This window comes from Dermacentor andersoni, chromosome 1 (assembly GCF_023375885.2).
Source record: "Dermacentor andersoni chromosome 1, qqDerAnde1_hic_scaffold, whole genome shotgun sequence".
NCBI classification, from domain to species: domain Eukaryota; kingdom Metazoa; phylum Arthropoda; class Arachnida; order Ixodida; family Ixodidae; genus Dermacentor; species Dermacentor andersoni.
This window is the reverse complement of record NC_092814.1, coordinates 146,638,520-146,658,603: the sequence shown is the minus strand read 5'-3', so window position 1 is coordinate 146,658,603 and position 20,084 is coordinate 146,638,520. Positions and strand designations below refer to the sequence as shown.

General features: G+C 52.4%; 1 protein-coding gene across 1 annotated transcript; it reads right to left on the bottom strand.

Annotated features, from left to right (window-relative positions):
* Window positions 1-3,881: 3,881 nt before the first annotated feature.
* LOC140216995 (uncharacterized) lies at window positions 3,882-10,416 on the bottom strand. Its single transcript, XM_072287460.1, has 2 exons — window positions 10,119-10,416; window positions 3,882-4,773 (listed from the first exon to the last, which is right to left on the bottom strand). The coding sequence occupies exon 2, from the start codon at window positions 4,771-4,773 to the stop codon at window positions 3,895-3,897; it is 879 nt and encodes a 292-aa protein (XP_072143561.1). The 5' UTR covers window positions 10,119-10,416; the 3' UTR covers window positions 3,882-3,894.
* Between the last annotated feature and the right edge of the window lie 9,668 nt (window positions 10,417-20,084).

Below are 20,084 nucleotides of genomic sequence, written 5' to 3'. Positions count from 1 at the left end.
GGGGACGGATTACCAGCGGAGATGCTTAGGCTGCATACATGGGCTGCATACATTCTGAAATCATACATTTTTTTTTTTAAAGTACGACACACCGCTACGCCGACACAAGCGCCGCCACGGTCACCGCACCGCCCATGCATCTGCCGCAACCACCTCCGACGCGCGTGGCGTTATAACCACAGGCCACGGGCACAGGCGCCGTCGGCACACACTTTCCGCCTCTCGTTATTCGTCAAACAGGCTTTAAAACAAATAAAGTGCATGAAGGTCAACTTGCTACACTAAGTGCACTTTCTATTCTATATATATATATATATATATATATAGGTTGTATTTGGACCAAGAATATTAAACTTATTTTGGGAATTTCGCGGAGTGCCTCCGCCGCGCGGGTCGGCCCGGTAGTCGACCCCCCTCACCCTACTGGGAACGCAAGCGGGCGATGCATACGGGGGCGAGAGGTAAACAGCTTCGTTGAAGTAAATATGAGGTGAAGGAGTCATGGTGACAGCGTTGATGTTTGCCAATGCTATACTGTGCCTAAAATCGGATATATTGCTGGAGTTGTAAGTCAACCAAAGATCGATGGGCTGGTTGGCTTTGCGAGTCCACAGCAAAACCACAAATGAGGCAGTGCAAGGGGACATGGGTTGGATTTCCTTTGAAGACGGAGAAGCGCAGCAAAATTAGTTTTGAAGAAATACTCAGGAACATGGAACAAAATAAATTGGCGGCTAAAATGCACCAAGTATGTGCACCTGAAAAGCGTGGACACAGAATGGAAGAAGAGGCCATCAGGAGTCGTCAGAAAGAAAGTGAGAGAAACGGAGGCAGTGAATTGGATGCAAAGAATGGAAGCAAAAACACCATGGAGATTAACGAGAATATGAAGAAAGAAATTAGAAGGGAAAATCTGTACGATAACAAGAAGCGAACTGCCTTGGTATTTGAGGCTGGAGCCGGTTAGGACAAAAACATACCGGATAAAATATTCGCAACTACATGAAGCATGTGTATGCTGGAGCGAAAATCCGGAGACCGCTCAGCACATCCTAATGGAATGCGAAGATATTCACCAGATATTCACCCGTAGGCAACGTACACCTTCCAGAAGCGATTGAGTTTAATGTGGGCGGAAGCACCAACCGGTCAGCAGTCGAGATAAGCAAGAGACGTTTATAGTATTGGTGGAAAAAATGCAGCGGAGAGATTGATACGACCAGATCCGTTGCAGTCATAGATAAAAGTTAGGTACTTCATACTCTACATTTTCCCCTATTAAGATTTTTACTGCTAGTGACAGCAACGTCGTCGCAACGTGGACGATCGGATTTATCGAGCGGGTGCTGACGCCACCCACGTCGCCCACGTCGCCTTCCTGTTTCGTCGCGGCAGAAGCTGCATACCACCAGACTCGACGGCAAGGGGTCAGCAGCTCTCTGGAATTTTGAAGGCTGTCAGTAGATTAGTCGTGGTGCTCTGTGCCCCCGGACTCCTCACTTCGACCCACGGAATTCAGCGGTTTCGTGGAACCTTGGAAGTTCGTCGGTGGATGTTTGAAGCCCAGCACAAGGGTAACCACTTCAGAAGAACGCGGATGGAGAGGGGGGGACGTCCGTAGCCTCGATGATAGGCACGTAGTGTGGCGCAATATTGCATTCCACTCCCGTTGGGAATGGTGCACTCAAAGCGCGTGCCATTTGCACTGCTGCAATCATGTGACCGCGAATAGTGCTGCTTCTTGCGTCCCACTAGTCCAGAAGAATGCGCGTCTTTTCATATGTGCTCGCGAGGCGGTTCTGCGTCCGCGGGTTGTGGGAATATATAGACAGTAGAGGCGGAAGGGCACACATCGCCCGCCTGCACAGAAACTACATACCTCCTTCTTCACTCGTGAGATATAACGTTTATTTAATCTCCCGCGCCAGTGGTTCTAAGCAAGAAAAATGCCGGCCCAGCCGGACGCGCTCACCAGTGAGTCGGTCATGGGTCTCCGTTGACGGCGTCCGGTGCACGTGCGCCTGCCGCCGCCGGTTTCCCCCTTCTTATATGAGGAGACGCCGTGGAAGGCGATGAAACGTCGTCGGCCCAAATGTCCTTTTTCCCGTAGCGAGAGGAAGTGTCGGAGTGCGCTCGCGACGTCTCCACGTTGGACGGCGCTTCAAACAAGCGTGCTGTCCGCTAAAAGCACCGAACGCTTTGCCTCTTGAGGCACTACGCCCGCTCATGTGTCTAGAGTGGCGCTGCTCTCCCCCTGACTGCACGCCCGGACGACTTCTGCTCCCCGAAATACGCTGACCGCCGTCGCGCGCCTTTCTTTGCGCTCGCGTGTCTTCGGAGTCTTTGACGCGATTCCGGTTCGCTGCCTGCGACGTCACGTGCACCCGCAGACTCGGCCGCTTGCGCTGCAGAGGCATCAGGCGTCCAAACGCGTGCAGCAGCCGAAAGAGACGTGAAGTTGTCCATGACGTTCACGAGAAACTCCCGTGGCCAGATATCTTGGACTTCGCCGAAGCCTTCGATTAGGCACCTCGCCCCACGTTACTCTTCAAAATTTGTCACTTTTAAAAATTATGTTCTATGACAGTGGTTTTGCTCATATATTGGTTCTAGGGCACGCTATGTTCAGGCTCGAGATATGAAATCTACATACGGTCTTCTGTTGCGCCCAGGGTGCCACAAGAAAGCGTGTTGGATTCAAGTGAATTTTGCGGTTTCACGTGCCAAAACCACGATTTATTTATGAGACACGCCATAGTGAGGTACTCCGGATTAATTTTGACCACCAGGGGATCTTCAACGTACCCCCAATGCACGGGACGTTTCTGCATTTCGCCCCCATCGAAATGCGGCCGCCGCCACGCCCGGGATTTGATCCAGCGAACTCGTGCTTAGCAGCGCAACAACGCGTAGCCCATAAGCCAACGCGGCGGGTCGTTTTGGATCCCCTTTCATTTTTAGCTTGTATAACTGATTTCCCTACGGACATTTGAATTAAATCGCCATAAGATGAAACCGAATTAAACTCAAATCGGCATATAGTTAGGGATTGATGCCAAAACTTAGAAATGCAATTAAACTCGGCGAAATTACTGTTAATGTCAGATTCTAGAAAAAGAAAGCTATTGTTGATCATACTTTTTTGGTGGTTGCATCTATCTAGACATCTATCTAAACCCCGGCCCTCAGTCCCCAGCTGCTGCGAAGCAATTGACCAAGGCAGCGGTCACACCTGTGACGCAGCAGAGGGTGCTAAGAATCCCTGGATCCGGTGTGGGGGTTCCACTCTGCGTGCGGCTAGGGCTGAAGGCGAGCTCCGGATCTAGCCCCACGCAGTCGCTTCGTGGTACTCCCAACCCGTAGCGCGGAAATCGCGGCTACGCCGGGTTCGGACGAATAAGGCAACCAGCGGTGTCAACGGTAACAACGTTTATTGCTATTAGCAATCGCGAACACTCGCAGAGGAACGTCCTCTCCGTAATAGTAATAAATAGTCTCGCCTCGTTGCCCGGGATAGTCAGGCAACGTGGTCACTCACGGGTAGCAGCAGGTACTCCAGTCCGGCAGTCCAAGGGGTCGCGTCCCAAGAGAGGGAGTCTCCCCCGGTCGCGCGCTTTTATGCTTTTTTTACCTTTTTGCGAGGGGAAGTCCTCCTCGCCCGCCGGATACGTTTCCCTTTCCCGTGAGCCGCGTGGGGGAAGAGGGGTACGCGCGTCATCGGAGCGACGGAGAAAGGGAGAGCGCGTAGTGCCTCTCTCCCATGTCTACGCCGGCTCGTCCCGTCGCCATGTGCGAACGGGGCGCCGCGGGCACGCGGGAGGAAATGGAGGCGGGTGCTCCCCACATCCTCCTCCCCTTAAGAAGGCCCTCGGACGCAAAGAGTCGGACGCCGCTTTATTGGTCAAGAATGGCCCAGAAGCCGGTCTCCATCTCCTGGAGCTCCTCCGCCGCCTCCTTGTTGTCGCTGTCTGCCACCGCCGCAGCATCTTTGCTCGCTGTGCCAGCCGTCGTCTTCGCGGCTGGCTGCTCCGCTGCCGGTGGTTCCGCCGCTGGCTGCTCCGCTGCTGGTGGCTCCGCTGCTGGCTGATTTGCCGTCCCAGCAGCGGTGCCTGGGTGCCCGGTCGCCACGTGGAGCAGCCATTCCGCGAACTCGTTTTCGCGGGCCGCTCGGGCCAGCATGGCCTGGACCGCTCCGTTTGGTGGTCGTGGCTGCGGCGGTGGCGTACTGGTTGCTCTCGTCCGGAGCCGGTGCAGCGCCCCTCGGTCGTGGCTCTTGTGGAGGCGGACCGCGCCACAGCCGCACAGCCTTGTACCCGCCGGCAGGGGCAGGCAGGCGCCCTCCGCCCTCCGGTCGGCATCGCGTAGGGTCCGGCCCTGGAAGAGCCGGAACAGCCGTTCCGGAGGCGTTCCGATTCGGGCCCTCTCCTGCCGGCGCCAGGGTCGGTCTGATACATAAGCGGCTGGTGGGTCAACGCCATCCTGTGATGTCCAGGTAGCCACGTCCCGGGTGCCGCGGCTTGGATGGCTGGGGTTTGTTGCGTCGGGTTCCCTTGGTGGCTCTGACTTGGCCTCGGACGGAGAGGTGAGGCGGCGAGGTGACGGGTCACCAAGGAACCGGTGACGTCGTCCGCGATGGGCTGGTCCTGCGGGCGTCCGGTGTGAGGCCTGGCGACGCCCCTGGTGGGTCGAGGGCCCTCGAGGGGACACCTCAAATGGTGGGTGTCCCGCCGCCGAGTCGTCTCGGCGGCGCTTAGAGTTGGCGTCGTGGTCCATCTGTGTGGTGAAAGTCGGCACAGATAAGGTTAACACTCGCATTGCGCGTAACGCCTTGTACTCCGCCGGAAACATCAAACGGGCCCGGCAGTGCCGGAGGGTTTCCTCTTGCTACGCAAGTTGTAGCGCGGCGGCGGGCTCGTCGTTCGGTTCTGGCTGCTCTCTCTCACCGACCGTCGTTGAAGGAGGGACTGGTTTTCATCCCACTGCTCATCCCGCGGCACGTAGCGTTTCAGGTCGCATACATGTACCGGCCCGCCGATCGGCTTTCCTTTCATGCTCTCGAGCCGGTAAACAAGCGAGGAAACCTTCTCTCGCACTTGATACGGCCCGATCCACTTCGGCGCCAGCGAGGCAGCGAACTGTTTGCTAGAATCGCTGAGAACGTGCTGGCGTCGAAGCACCAGATCGCCCACTTCGTAGCGGACGTTCCGATGCGAGCGGTCGTACTGCGCCTTCTGTTGCGCCCTAGAAGTGCGAAGATTACGGCGTGCTTTGTGTAAAGCTTCCGTCATCTTGTCACGTAGGTGCGTCGCGTATTCAGCTCGTGCTGTAGGCGCGACCGACATTCCGCTGCGATCCGCGAGAACTCTATCCATCGGATTCGGCAGCTCTCTCCCCAGGTTGAGAGAAGAAGGCGCATACCCAGTCGAGCGGTTCACTGTCGATCGCAATGCAAACCCGATCTCTGGAAGGTAGGTATCCCAGTCCTTATGTCTTTCAGAGAACGCGACAAGCATGTGCTTAATGTTGCGATTGACCCGTTCAGTGGGGTTCGACTGAGCATGGTAAGTTGTCGTTTTCTTGTGCTTAATGCCAAGTGCAGCGCACGAGTCGACGAAAACCTTCGCGGTGAAGTAGGACGCATTGTCCGTTATCAACTGCTCCGGAAAGCCAAATCTAGTGAAAACCTCTAACAACTTATCCATGATCACTCGTGCCGTCAGTTTTCGCAAGGGGAAAAGTTCGACCCATTTACTGAAGTGATCTGTGACTACAAGCAAGAATTTGTTCCTGCTCGGTGTGGTGGGATACGGTCCCATGACGTCACACGCCGCGATTTGCCAGGGAGTCTGGCTGTCGATAGGCTGCATGAGGCCGGGCGGTCGTCCACCTCGGGGCTTCACGCTTTGGCACACATGACATGAGCGGGCGTAGCGCATCACGTCCCGTTTCATGCCTGGCCAGGTAGCGAGGCGACACAACTTAACATAAGTCTTGGGGCCGCTCGCGTGCCCAGCGATACACGAGTCGTGAAAGTAGCGTAGCAGTGCTCCTCGCAACGCGCGCGGTATCACGACCTTAAACGGCTCACTTGTGTCGTCCTCGGTGGGAATATACCTCAGCAGGAGGCCGTCGGAATTCAGCAGATAAGAATCCAGCGCACTCACAGCATTACCAGCTGATCCCGAGCGCTTAGCACCGACAGCAATACCAGCTGCCTCCATGTGTGCGGCGGCCGCGCCACCCTGCTCCCGGAGCTCGTCGAGCACTTTGCGACAAAACGGGTCCTTCTGCTGAGCCTCGAACAGCTCCTCTCTGCTGAAGACGACTCCTGCGGAACCGACAACATCTACGTGGTTCACGCTCTCGCCCAGGATCGACGGTTGTTCCGCGTCCCTTACTTGGGCCTCTCCATCGCCTCGGACTGGCGCTCGCGAAAGTGCGTCAGCTGCGGCATTGCTTTTTCCTTTGCGGTAGCGCACGGTGAAGTCGTAACGCTGCAGCAGCAGTGCCCAACGCGCCAGGCGGCCACTCGGCTCGCTCAAGCGCCTCAACCAAGTGAGAGCCATGTGGTCAGTCTCAATCTTGAATGCCACTCCATCAACGTAATAGTCGAACTTTCGCAGAGCGAAAACTATCGCGAGGCACTCCTTCTCTGTCACCGAATAGTTCCTTTCGGCCGGCGTCAACGAACGACTCGCGAACGCAACCGGTCGGTGAGTGCCTCCGTGCTCCTGAAGCAAAATCGCCCCTAAGCCTAGGTCGCTTGCGTCTGTTTGAATCACAAACTCCCTATTCAAATCGGGCAGCTGCAATTCGGCCGTGTCAGCGAGCACCTTCGTGAGGCCACGCAGTGCCGCCTCCTGCTCTTGGCCCCAAGTCCACCGTTCGTCTTTCCTCAAGAGCTTCGTCAAAGGCGCTTGCACTGCCGCGCAGTCTGGAATGAATTGGCGATAAAAGTTAACCAACCCCAGAAAGCGCCTTAGTTCGCCGATATCTTTCGGCGACGGGTACCTCAGTATAGCCTCGAGCTTATCCTCACTCGGCAGGATGCGGCCGTTGTCCAGCGTGAATCCCAACAGCGCTATTCTACTCGCAGCTATCTGAGCTTTGTTCGGGTTCAACGTGATACCCGCGGACCTCAGCCTGTCTAGGACGTCTCTCAAGTGGCGCAAGTGCTCCTCGAATGTTTTCGAATAAACCACTATGTCGTCCAGATATGCGAGGGCATGTTGCCACTTCGCGTCTCCTAGCACTCGGTCCATCAACCTTTGATATGTAGCGGGAGCTCCGACCAAACCAAAAGACATTCTCTTAAATTGAAAGAGCCCCCGGTGACAAGTGAAAGCCGTTTTCTCTTTGTCACGCTCGTCCATTTCGACCTGAAAGTATCCACGACTAGCATCGAGCGTCGTAAAGTACTTCGCCCCGCCTAGGTTTGACACTAAAGAGGAAATGGAGGGTAGAGGGTACGCATCCTTCTTCGTAACCTCATTCAGCCTGCGGTAGTCTACACAAAGGCGATAGGTATCGTCCTTCTTCGGGACTAGAACTACCGGGAAGCCCCATGGGCTGTTCGACCTTTCCACCACGCCTGTGTCGATGAGTTCGTCTAAGGCGCTATCAAGTGCTTTCCGCTTAGTCAAGCTAATCGGCCGAGGATTACATTTCCATGGTGCCGCGTCACCCGTGTATATCCTGTGTCTGACTAGCGTAGTGCGGCCCGGACGGTCAGTGAAAATCGCGTCGTATTCGTACAACAGCGACGACAGTCGTGCCCGTTCTCTCTCCGGCATATTGACCTCTGACAAAAGCGGGTGCGTAACTCCTCGCAGAACAGTGGCGCACTGTTGTGCCACCGTGTCGCTCTCCTCGCCTGCGCCGATTACTGTTCGCTCGCTTGGCTGTGGCCGGGTGTGGCCCGCTCGCGCCGCGCCCGGAGACTGGCGTGTCTCCGCTGCCACGGGCGCTTTTGCGAAAAGCTTTAAAGCACCCGTTCCGTTCTCCCGGTAACCTCCGTTGCCGATGTCTATTACAATGCCCGACTTGACGAGAAAGTCTCGACCCAAAATAACAGGCACTGATAAACCCGGGAGATGTACGAGGCGTTGTCGCCTCACGCGTTTCTCCCAACGGATCACTAGCCTAGCTGCACCGCTAGATTGCGCTGTGCCGGAAGCAAGTCGGAAGGTGGTGCCATTATCTCTCAAGCGGATGTTGTTCTCGCGGAGATGATGCAACACCTCGTCACCAAATAATGAAGCGCTTGCTCCGGTATCCAATAATGCAGCGAATTTCTTTCGGGCTATCGTTAGCTCGATGAACGGCGCCTGCGAGTCCGCAACTCCTCCTACGCGACAAGCCGAAGGCGCAAGTAATTCGATGCCACCGGCTATGTTCGACATCGCCGCACGGGACCCAAGGTGGATCACCGGCGGCCTCGCCCGTTTCCCGAGCCACGTGCTCGGCCTCGGCCCGGCGTGCGGCCGCAGTCACGGGCGATGTGCCCTGGTCGGCCGCACTGGTAGCAGCGGCCGCTGAAGCCTCGGTGGCCTGGGCGGCCGTCGCTCCACTCCGGCCCGCCGTAGTTTCCTTGAATTGCGTTCGGCGTGTGCCGCTCCTCCCGTCTCGTATCGGCCTCTCGTTCCTGTCGCGGCGCGCTGAGTGCGGCATTAGTCGGTGCTGTTCTCAGCGCGTAGGCGTACGGGTCCAAAGCGCGGTCTGATAACTCCCAACTACGCTGGACCTGCGGCTCCGCGAACGATGCCGACGCGTCGACTCTAGACGAGTGGGAAGTGATCGCGCCGCCGTTCCACGCGCAGCGAGGCTCGAGTGACAGCGCCGCGGGTGGAGGCGGGCGGTATGCTCGCGCCGCGAGAATGTCTCCCTGGATGCGCTTCGCCTCGGCGGCGAGTTCGTCTAGGTCTCTAAATTGGCGCCCTCTGAAATAGGCCGCGAAAGTGGGGTGCGCCTGCCGTGTGACGCGCTCAACTTTCTCTTCATCGGTGGCGAGGGGGTTCGCGAGACGATACAGTTCGTCCATCGCTCGCACATATTCCAGCAGGGACTCGTCCGGATGCTGGGTACGAAGCTCCAGCTCTCTCCTCAAACGCCACTCGTAATTGGCCGGAAGAAATTCTTCGCGGAAGTTCGCGCGGAACTCCTCTACTGTGCGGCATCGGTGTCCGGTCAGTCGGAACCATCGAGCCGCCTGGTCGGTCAGTGAAACCGGGATCACGCGCGCGACTAGTTCGGCGTCTGAAAGCCCGGTTGCCTGCTGGTAATACAGTAGACGGTCGAGGTACTCACTCGCGCTCGTGCGATCGTGGTACCCACTGTAGGTAGGCATGTCTACCTTAATTCGTGGTCGCTCGCTCTGCGACGAAGCCTGCATTGTGCCTTGCAGGGCGCCGGCTAAGCTCTGCATGATTTGCAACGCATTTTGCAGCATTGCCTCGCTAGACGGTAAACTCTCGCCCAAAGGGCCGGATGCCTCCGCCGTCGGGGTTGAGTTATTTAGTGGCATGTGTGCCTCTGTGTCCGCGTCGCGATGCGGCGAGGGGCCCGACGGGGTACGCCTCGTATTGGGGTTAACCTCGGCCCACGTGGCATTTGCGCCAGCCTGACTGTTCCGCGTGAAACACTCAAAACCAAAGCTGCTGGTTTGTTCAGCAGCTGCCGCCGCGTTAGCAATAGGCTGCTGACTTTGCGTCGCTACATTTGACAGCATGAATAAATCTGAGAGGTCAGACAAGCCAGCCGCCATTGTTCGCTGAAACGTGGGTAGTCCTAGCGCCAACACACACCAGAAGACTCGCCGTGTTGCCGAATTCGATCCACGTTGGTAGCGCCAAATGTGGGGGTTCCACTCTGCGTGCGGCTAGGGCTGAAGGCGAGCTCCGGATCTAGCCCCACGCAGTCGCTTCGTGGTACTCCCAACCCGTAGCGCGGAAATCGCGGCTACGCCGGGTTCGGACGAATAAGGCAACCAGCGGTGTCAACGGTAACAACGTTTATTGCTATTAGCAATCGCGAACACTCGCAGAGGAACGTCCTCTCCGTAATAGTAATAAATAGTCTCGCCTCGTTGCCCGGGATAGTCAGGCAACGTGGTCACTCACGGGTAGCAGCAGGTACTCCAGTCCGGCAGTCCAAGGGGTCGCGTCCCAAGAGAGGGAGTCTCCCCCGGTCGCGCGCTTTTATGCTTTTTTTACCTTTTTGCGAGGGGAAGTCCTCCTCGCCCGCCGGATACGTTTCCCTTTCCCGTGAGCCGCGTGGGGGAAGAGGGGTACGCGCGTCATCGGAGCGACGGAGAAAGGGAGAGCGCGTAGTGCCTCTCTCCCATGTCTACGCCGGCTCGTCCCGTCGCCATGTGCGAACGGGGCGCCGCGGGCACGCGGGAGGAAATGGAGGCGGGTGCTCCCCACACCGGACAGGCCGCCATTGGAATCTGAACCTGGCAACGTTTAACGCTAGAACGTTATCTAGTGAGGCGAGTCTAGCAGTGCTATTGGAGGAATTGGAGGGCAGTAAATGGGATATAATAGGGCTCAGTGAAGTTAGGAGGACAAAGGAAGCATATACAGTGCAAAAAAGCGGGCACGTCCTGTGCTACCGGGGCTTAGTGGAGAGACGAGAACTAGGAGTCGGATTCCTGATTAATAAGAATATAGCTGGTAACATACAGGAATTCTATAGCATTAACGAGAGGGTGGCAGGTCTTGTGAAACTTAATAAGAGGTACAAATTGAAGGTCGTACAGGTGTACGCCCCCACATCCAGTCATGATGACCAGGAAGTCGAAAGCTTCTATGAAGACGTCGAATCGGCGATGGGTAAAGTCAAAACAAAATACAGTGTACTGATGGGCGACTTCAATGCTAAGGTAGGCAAGAAGCAGGCTGGAGACAAGACAGTGGGGGAATATGGCATAGGCACTAGGAATAGCAGGGGAGAGTTATTAGTAGACTTTGCAGAACAGAATAATATGCAGATAATGAATACCTTTTCCCGCAAGCGGTATAGCCGAAAGCCCGAATGACGAGACTAGAAATGAAATAGACTTTATACTCTGCCCTAACCCTGGCATCATACAAGATGTAGACGTGCTCGGCAATGTGCGCTGCAGTGACCATAGGATGGTAAGAACTCGAATTAACCTAGACTTGGAAGGCAACGGAAGAAACTGGTACATAAGAAGCCGATCAATGAGTTAGCGGTAAGAGGGAAAATAGAGGAATTCCGGATCAAGCTACAGAACAGGTATTCGGCTTTAACTCAGGAAGAGGACCTTAGTGTTGAAACAATGAAGGACAATCTTATGGGCATCATTAAGGAGTGTGCAATAGAAGTCGGTGGTAACCCCGTTAGACAGGATACCAGTAAGCTATCGCAGGAGACGAAATATCTGATCAAGAAACGCCAATGTATGAAAGCCTGTAACCCTACAGCTAGAATAGAACTGGCAGAACTTTCGAAATTAATCAACAAGCGTAAGACAGCTAAGGAACTACAATATGGATAGAATTGAACGTGCTCTCAGGAACGGAGGAAGCCTAGGAGCACTGATGAAGGAACTAGGAATTGGCAAGAATCAGATGTATGCGTTAAGAGACAAAGTCGGCAATATCATTACTAATATGGATGAGATAGTTCAAGTGGCTGAGGAGTTCTATAGAGATTTATACAGTACCAGTGGCACCCACCAAGATAATGGAAGAGGGAATCGGCTAGAAGAATTTTACATCCCACAAGTAACGCCGGAAGAAGTAAAGAAAGCTTTGGGAGCTATGCAAAGGGGGAAGGCAGTTGGGGAGGATCAGGCAACAGCAGATTTGTTGAAGGATGGTGGGCCACCCTGTATACGCAATGCCTCATGACCTCGAGCGTACCGGAATCTTGGAAGAACGCTAACATAATCCTAATCCATAAGAAAGGGGACGCCAAAGACTTGAAAAATTATAGACCGCGATCAGCTTACTGTCCGTTGCCTACAAAGTATTTAATAAGGTAATCGCAAATAGAATCAGGAACACCTTAGACTTCAGTCAACCAAAGGACCAGGCAGGATTCCGTAAAGGCTACTCAACAATAGACCATATTCACACTATCAATCAGGTGATAGAGAAATGTGCGGAATATAACCAACCCTTATATATAGCTTTCATTGATTACGAGAAAGCGTTTGATTCAGTTGAAACCTCAGCAGTCATGGAGGAATCACAGAATCAGGGTGTAGACGAGCCGTATGTAAAAATACTGAAAGATATCTATAGCGGCTCCACAGCCACCGTAGTCCTCCATAAAAAAAGCAACAAAATCCCAATAAAAAAAGGCGTCAGGCAGGGAGATACGATCTCTCCAATGCTATTCACAGCGTGTTTACAGGAGGTATTCAGAGACCTGGATTGGGAAGAATTTGGGATAAGAGTTAATGGAGAATACCTTAGTAACTTGAGATTCGCTGATGATGTTGCCTTGCTTAGTAACTCAGGGGACCAATTGCAAGGCATGCTCACTGACTTGGAGAGGCAAAGCAGAAGAGTGGGTCTAAAAATTAATCTGCAGAAAACTAAAGTAATGTTTAACAGTCTCGGGAAGAGAACAGCAGTTTACCATAGGTAGCGAGGCACTGGAAGGGGTAAGAGAATACATCTACTTAGGGCAGGTAGTGACCGCGGATCCGGATCATGAGACTGAAATAATCTGAAGAATAAGAATGGGCTGGGGTGCGTTTGGCAGGCATTCTCAGATCATGAACAGCAGGTTGCCATTATCCCTCAAGAGAAAAGTGTATAACAGCTGTGTCTTACCAGTACTCACGTACGGGGCAGAAACCCGGAGGCTTACGATAAGGGTTGTACTTAAATTGAGGACGACGCAACGAGCTATGGAAAGAAGAATGATGGGTGTAACGTTAAGGGATAAGAAAAGAGCAGATTGGGTGAGGGAACAAACACGGGTAAATGACTTCTTAATTGAAATCAAGAAAAAGAAATGGGCATGGGCAGGACATGTAATGAGGAGGGAAGATAACCGATGGTCATTAATGGTTACGGACTGGATTCCATGGAAAGGGAAGCGTAGCAGGGGGCGGCAGAAAGTTAGGTTGGCGGATGAGATTAAGAAGTTTGCAGGGACGACATGTCCACAATTTGTATATGACCGGGGTAGTTGGAGAAGTATGGGAGAGGCCTTTGCCCTGCAGTGGGCTTAACCAGGCTGCTGCTGCTGATGATGATCTATCTAGAGTTCATTAACATAAATACCTCGGTCTTACTTTCAGCTCTGATATTCGTTGGAATGTTATTCACAGCACTAATGCATGCTTTAAAATCCGCCGTGGTTGCTTAGTGGCTATAGTGTTAGGCTGCTAAGCACGAGGTCACCGGATCGAATCCCGACCATGGTGGCCGCAAATTTATAGGGGCAAAAATTAACACCTGTGCACATAGATTTAAGTGCACGTCAAAGAACCCCAGGGGTTCCAAATTTCCGGAGTCTCCCACTACGGCATGCCTCATGATCAGATCGTGGTTTTGGCACGTAAAACCCCGTAATTTTTTTTCTATGTACGCTCTAAAGCCCGCAAAGCATAGTGGTGTCTGAGGCGGGACTTGAATTATAGTATAATGCGACCTCTGAAATCAAACGTCTTGTTTATAAATCCCTTATCAGACCCATCATCGCATACGCTAAAGTTGCGTGGGACCCATATACCCTGAAAAATTCCTCGAAAATTGACAATGCTCAAAGGCTGGCATCAACGTTCATTTTGTATACATATCGCCGCGGTATTATTCAACCACTGCCGTTTGCAGACTTGCTCATCTTCCTTCTTTCATTGCAGAACTTCATACGGAAATTAGGTTCTTGTTTTTAATTATTCATCAAAAGACAAAAAATAATCACGATATACATTTACAAGTAAGCCATCGTCTGAGTAGGCATATACGAATGACGGTTCTAAGAAATAATTGTTTCAAGCGTAGTTTTTTTTCCCAAAGGCTATTCAAGAGTGTATCGAGTTGCGTGTAGCAAGTCCATCGGTGTTTAAGTTGATACATTTTTGGAATGAGTTAGTGCCGTAATTTATTTCGTTTGCATGTAGCGTACGTCATTACTGTGTAAATTTCTATTTTTTACCGCATTTTGTTGCGAAGTTCATCGATGCTTGACACACTTGTAAAAGAGTGTTGTAGTTTTCGCAGATGGCCCGTATTTGTTTGTCCCTATCACTGTCATTCGGCTTCAGTTTATCGCATTTCTTTTTTTGTCCTTTTGTATGAATTACGCGTTGTATCGCTATCGAGCAATATTAAAGGGAAGAAAAAAAATGCTTTCAAAACCTTGTAGTCCATGGCTAAACACACATACACAGCACAAAAGTGCTCAATGCGGCTCAACGTTTAGAGGGAGCGCTACCTGCTGCCTGTTTACCGTAAAGTTTGAATTCACACATCACGAGTAATTCTTTCAGCAAAACAAATTCGATGTTCCCGCTCGTATTTGCTCATGACTATACAACTTGCGCATGAGAAATTTCTATTCTTTTCGTGCCGCACGATGGTTGATGGCACCAGTCAACGTGTGATCTCCACTCGTGTGAACGCTCCATAGTGTTGACCGCTAGTATTAATAAACTGTAAATGCACTGGGGCACGGTGCTGGTGGTCCGGTAGGGGTCAGGCACCGGAGTATAGCGTATGGCCGGGCGACAGCAGCGTTAGCGTAAGTTAGCGGTCCAGCAACTTTCTGCGGAGGAGGGGCAGGTGACAGCGCCACGGCAACTTACGTCTGAATTACACGACGAAGCGAAGGAGCTAAGGCTGTCGACGGCTTGGGTGTGCTAGTCGCCAGAGAGAGTTGGCGTGCGACTTCCTGGCCCATGAGCTGCTTTGTCGCACTAAAGCCGAAACGTCAGCAGCGTCAAGGCTGAAATCCAAGGGAGATACGTAGATCCGCGGTGTCTTGCCGAACAGCACAGCGTGTTGAGGCACGCTGCTTGCGCAGCTCGTCGTGCTGCTGACAGAGTTGTATGATCTCGACAATCGTCCGGGGACCCTTGGCGACGAGCACTTGGAAGGCATGGTCATCGATGCCTTTCATGACGTGCTAAATCTTGTGAGCTTCGTCCATAGATGAGGTGACGCGCTTGCAGAGCGAGAGCGCGTCTTCAATGTAATTTTTGAAGTTCTCGTCCTTGCATTGAACTCGACCACGCAAGCGCTGCTGAGCACGAAACCGGCGAACGGCGGGACGGCCGAAGACCTTTGTCAAAATTCTCGTGAAAGCCGACCAGCTGGTAAGGTCGGATTCATGATTGCGGAACCACAGGTGTGCCACGTCCGTCAAGTAAAAGATCAAATTAGTGGGATTGACGCGGTCGTCCCACTTATTACAGGCGCTTACACGGTCACAGTAGGCGAGCCAGTCTTCCACGTCGTGGTCGTCTGTTCCGCTAAATATAGCAGGATCGCGCTGCTGGATGACGCCAGGGCAAACAATGGCCGTGGGTACGGGAGCAGCAGCCTGGGACGGTCCCGGATCATCCATTTCAATAGCAAGTGGTAGCGTCCGACTGCGGAGTTCTAGGATATGGAAGAGAAACTGAGCGCCTCCACCAAATACAATGGGGGTGTTTGCCTAGCAGCACTTGTGGCTTTGCAGCGGTCGGCCGAAACAAGTCAGTTTTCACAACAGGTTTCACAACCGCAAGGTAGACAATGTCCATTGTCGCAGCTGAGTCCCTAAGTACTTTACACGGCATTCCATTCACTACTAGGCCGCGAAGGTGGGGTTCTAAGAGGGCCAAGTTGTCATCGCCGCCTTTCAAGAAAAAAAAAAAAACTATTCTAGGCTTTCGACAGCCGATCACAAGGTGTCCAGGCTCCTGGCAACGGAAACAGACGACCGGTTTTCTAGCTTCAAACGCTGTGTTTTTCTTTCGTATTTTACTGCGGTGTTATTACCTCCTGAATTATCGCGCTGCACGTCTTTTGTCCCTCCTTCAGCCTTGTCGTGGTGAATGGGGCGCCTGTTTTCCTTCTTGCGGAATTTAGTGAATGGCCTGACACGTGTTTTCTCGGATTCGCGACGTGCAGCGAATTCATCTAGCACTGCAGCACGTTCCAAGTCCTTTTCGCCCGACCTATCTTGAATCCACAGGCCCATCTCTTTGTTCAAGGAGCCATAGAACTGCTCCATGCAGATTAACTCAACAACCTTGTCGTGACAACCGAACGCATCTTCCCCTTTTAGTCATTCAAGTAAGTTGGCTTTCAGCTTATAAGTGAAATCTTGAAAAGGCTCGCCCGGATTTCTAGCTTTCTCCTGAAAACAACGACAGAAAGCTTCTGCCGAGAGCCGATATTTCCTTAGCAATGCAGATTTTATTTTCTGATTGTCATCTGCGTCGTCTCTCGTTTGCCTTGCAATTATTTCGGGCGCCTCGCAAGGAAGAACGGTCAGAATCCGTTGCGGCCAACTCTCTATAGTGCCAACCCGTTTTTCTCGCAGGTTCGTTTAAAAGTAGCGAGAAACAATCCCATGTCATCGTTTATCTTGTACGACGGCATGAGATCCCTTATTTTTACTCCTGCTTCACTTGAACGTCTTTCATTTATTGTGATGCTATTTGCCGATTGCATGGCCAGATCGCACTGCACGTCTAGTACTTTTAGCTTTAGTTTGTGAGCTCTCTGTTCCTCCTGTTCATTTCTTTATGCAGCTTGATCAGCTCTCTGTTGCTCTCATTCCTCTCTTTCTGCAGCTCTTTGACTTTCCTCTGCAGCGTTTTGTTCAGCTTTCTCAGCTCTGTGCCTTTCTTCTACAGTGTTTTGTTCAGCTTTTTCAGCTCGTTTCTCTATCTCTTCCCATGCTTCTGAAATTTCGTCCTCAAGAGCCCCGCACTTCTCAATCGCCTCAAGAAGTTGAGGCTTTCTCTGACATTTCCCGACTTCAATTCCCAGCTCTTCACATAGTAATAACAACTCTGGCTTTTTCTGTTTGCTTAAATACATGGTCAATACTGAACGAGGACTTTCTTACTTTGCTGTGACGCGAGGAAGCTTTCAACAGGAGCCTGTACGTACAGAAACTAATTTGCAGTTTTAGAAAACACGCAAGCTAAAACTTGGCAAATTCTCAAAGAAATTCAAGCGCTCACCATTCTGCTGAAGCGAGGACGAAGGGTGGAGTATCCCCTTGCTGCCGACCGGCTGATACGATCTCGACCGGTTGAGGCGGGTCTTCACCGCAAGAATCAGGAAACGACGACGAAGCCTGGCATCGTGATGATGAAAAAAAGTAGAAAAGATTGTATTCACTCCATTGGTACATAGTTGTGACTCTCATCCGGGTCTCGAGCGGTTCTGATTAACACGGGGGCCTGGACGGCCTTAAATAACCCATTGTGGTCTTGTGGTCGTCGACGTCTTCTTCAGGAGCCTGTGGAAATAGGTTCTGCCGTCGATGACCTCCTGCCCTTCGGGTTTTCTTTCCTTCGTCCTTCCTTTTGTGTCAGCTCGGCGAATAAAAGGGGTGACGCTGTTTCGGAGAAGAGGGCAATTATGTGGACATGGGGACGCCCGCTTGAACGCTTCTCACACTTGACAGATCAATCATACGGGGGGCCAAGAAGGCCTTAATTACCTATTGCGGCCTTGTCGTTGTCGACGTCTTCCCGGAGAGGTTGTGGAAGCATTAGTGCTTTCGTCAGACTCTGTTGTCGACGACCTCCCGCCCTTCGGTTTGTCCTCTCTTCGTCCATCCCTTTGTGTCAGCTCGGGGAATAAAAGGGGTGACTCTGTTTCGGAGAACAGGCCAATTACGATGGTTGATCCAGAAATAAGGTTCCCAAAGAGCTCCAGCCACACGGGAAGGTGCGAGGCGAAATCCGGCAACACTGCTGCCCCGCGCGGCTGTTCCCCCACTCTCGATTCCCCCCGGCCGCGCTTCGCTTAGCCGCTCATTCTTAGCTCAGCAACCGTCCGATATGGAGGTTCCCATTGCTGATCCCGCCAAGTGCGAGATTCGTTCCGTGATTCGCTTTTTGCACACCAAAGGGACTCCACCCGTGGATATTCGTCGTCAGCTGACAGAGGTTATGGCGACAAGTATGTCCGTTCAACACGTCCAAAAGTGGTGCAGGGAGTTTAGTGCCGGTCGGAAGGAAGTCCACGATGAAGAACGGAGTGGAAGACCGTCAGTTTTGGAGGCGGTTATCGAGATGATCCAACGCAAAGTGCTTCAAAACAGGAGGATCACCGTCCGTGATCTTGTTGCTCAGATTCGTGGGAGTTCTTACGGTACAGGGGAAATAGCTTTGACTGAAAAATTGGGGTATCACAAGTGTTGTGCTCGATGGGTACCGCGGCTATTGACATCAGACCACAAGGAGAAACGCCTTGACTGTGCTCGCCAGTTTCTTCGAAAGTGTCAAGAAGATAAGGGAGGATTGTTGGACTCCATTGTTAGGGGAGACGAAACGTGAGTGTTTAATTTCACTCCCGAAACGAAACAAAAATCCAAACAGGGCGTTACCCAGAGTCACCAGTAAGAAGTTCAAACTCATTTTGCTGGCAAAGTCATGGCCAGTGTTTTTTGGGATCGTAAGGGGATACTGCTGATCGATTTCATGAAACGTGGGACAACAATCAACTCAGGCAGTTATTGTGGAACACTAAAAAAACTCAGGCGAGCTATCCAGAACCGCCGGCGAGGACGATTGGCAGCCGGTGTAACGCTGCTTCACGACAACGCCCCACCTTACGTCTCCAGTCAAACGCAAGAACTTTTGACAAACTTTGGGTGGACTGTCATGCCCCACCAACCGTACAGTCCAGTTCTCGCGCCTAGTGATCATCACTTGTTCCCCAAATTAAAGGAACATTTGAGTGGCCAACGCTTCCGGATCGACGATGAAGTCAAAGAAGATGTGAAACGCTTCCTCAACGGGTTGGCGGCGGAGTTCTACGACATTGGGATGCAGAAATTGAAGCACCGAAGCACCGTCTACAAAAATGCGTAGAAAAAGGTGGCGATTATGTAGATTATGTAGAAAAATAGAGCAAAGTTTCATCTGTCCAATGATGTAAATTTATATGAGAATAAACAATGTTGTGTATTTCTAAAATTGATGGGAACCTTATTTCTGGATCAACCCTCGTATGTTGACATGGGGACGCCTGTTTGAACGCTTCTCACGCTTGACAGGTTGATGTCCAGACGTATCGTAACAGCCTTTTCTGGGACGAAGCAAATCATGTTGTCATGAGAATGTATACGCCTGACTCTCTCTCACACCCGACAGGCGATCATAACACCGTCCCGTTAGACGATCGCTTTCAACGTAGCGCCCGCAGCAGCGAGCGAATTCACCCTCGTGCAGCCGCTCGCTTCAGCGCCAACGAAGCGGTGAGAGAGAGAGTAAAACATCTTTATTAATAATATTTCAATGGCGAGAGCAGTGTGGGAGGAACCCTCAGTCCAAGGTCCCTAAGATGATTCCGGCGATGTTTCGAGCCCGTTTTATCACAGCTCGGAGGACCTCGGGAGGTCCGTCGCGGAGGGCATCGTCCCATAGCTCTTGCGTAGGGTGTAAAGGAGACTTGGCAAGGGAGGAAAGAGGTTTGCAGTGCACTCAATCGTGACGTGGAAGATTGTGGGCGAGCTGCCACAGCCAGGGCAACGATCTGCATAACAGTGTGGGTAGAATTTATTGAGAGAGACAAGATTTGGAGAAGTTGCGGTTTGTAACTGGCGTAATGCCACTGCTTCCTCCCACGAACAGGACGGCGGTGGTGCGGCGTGGGTGCGACGAATGCGTGTATAATGACGGAGTATGTCTTTGTAACGGAGCAAGGGATCCCCCCACTCTGAACTAGTCGCCTCACCAGCCGAGTCGCCCGGAGGGAAATTTCTCGGGCAACCGCATGTGCGCGTTCGTTACCCGGCAGCGAGGTATGACCAGGGGTCCAGAGTAAGTGGATGCGGGGAGGTGTGGTTGGTGTATTTTGCGGGATCTGTTTGAGAATTTGGTGCGCCGCTCTCGGGATGCCATTTCCTGATAGGAACGCCCGACATGC

Coding starts and splice junctions, on each gene's coding strand:
- LOC140216995 (XM_072287460.1), bottom strand. CDS start 4,773: ATGGACCACGACGCCAACTCTAAGCGCCGCCGAGACGACTCGGCGGCG.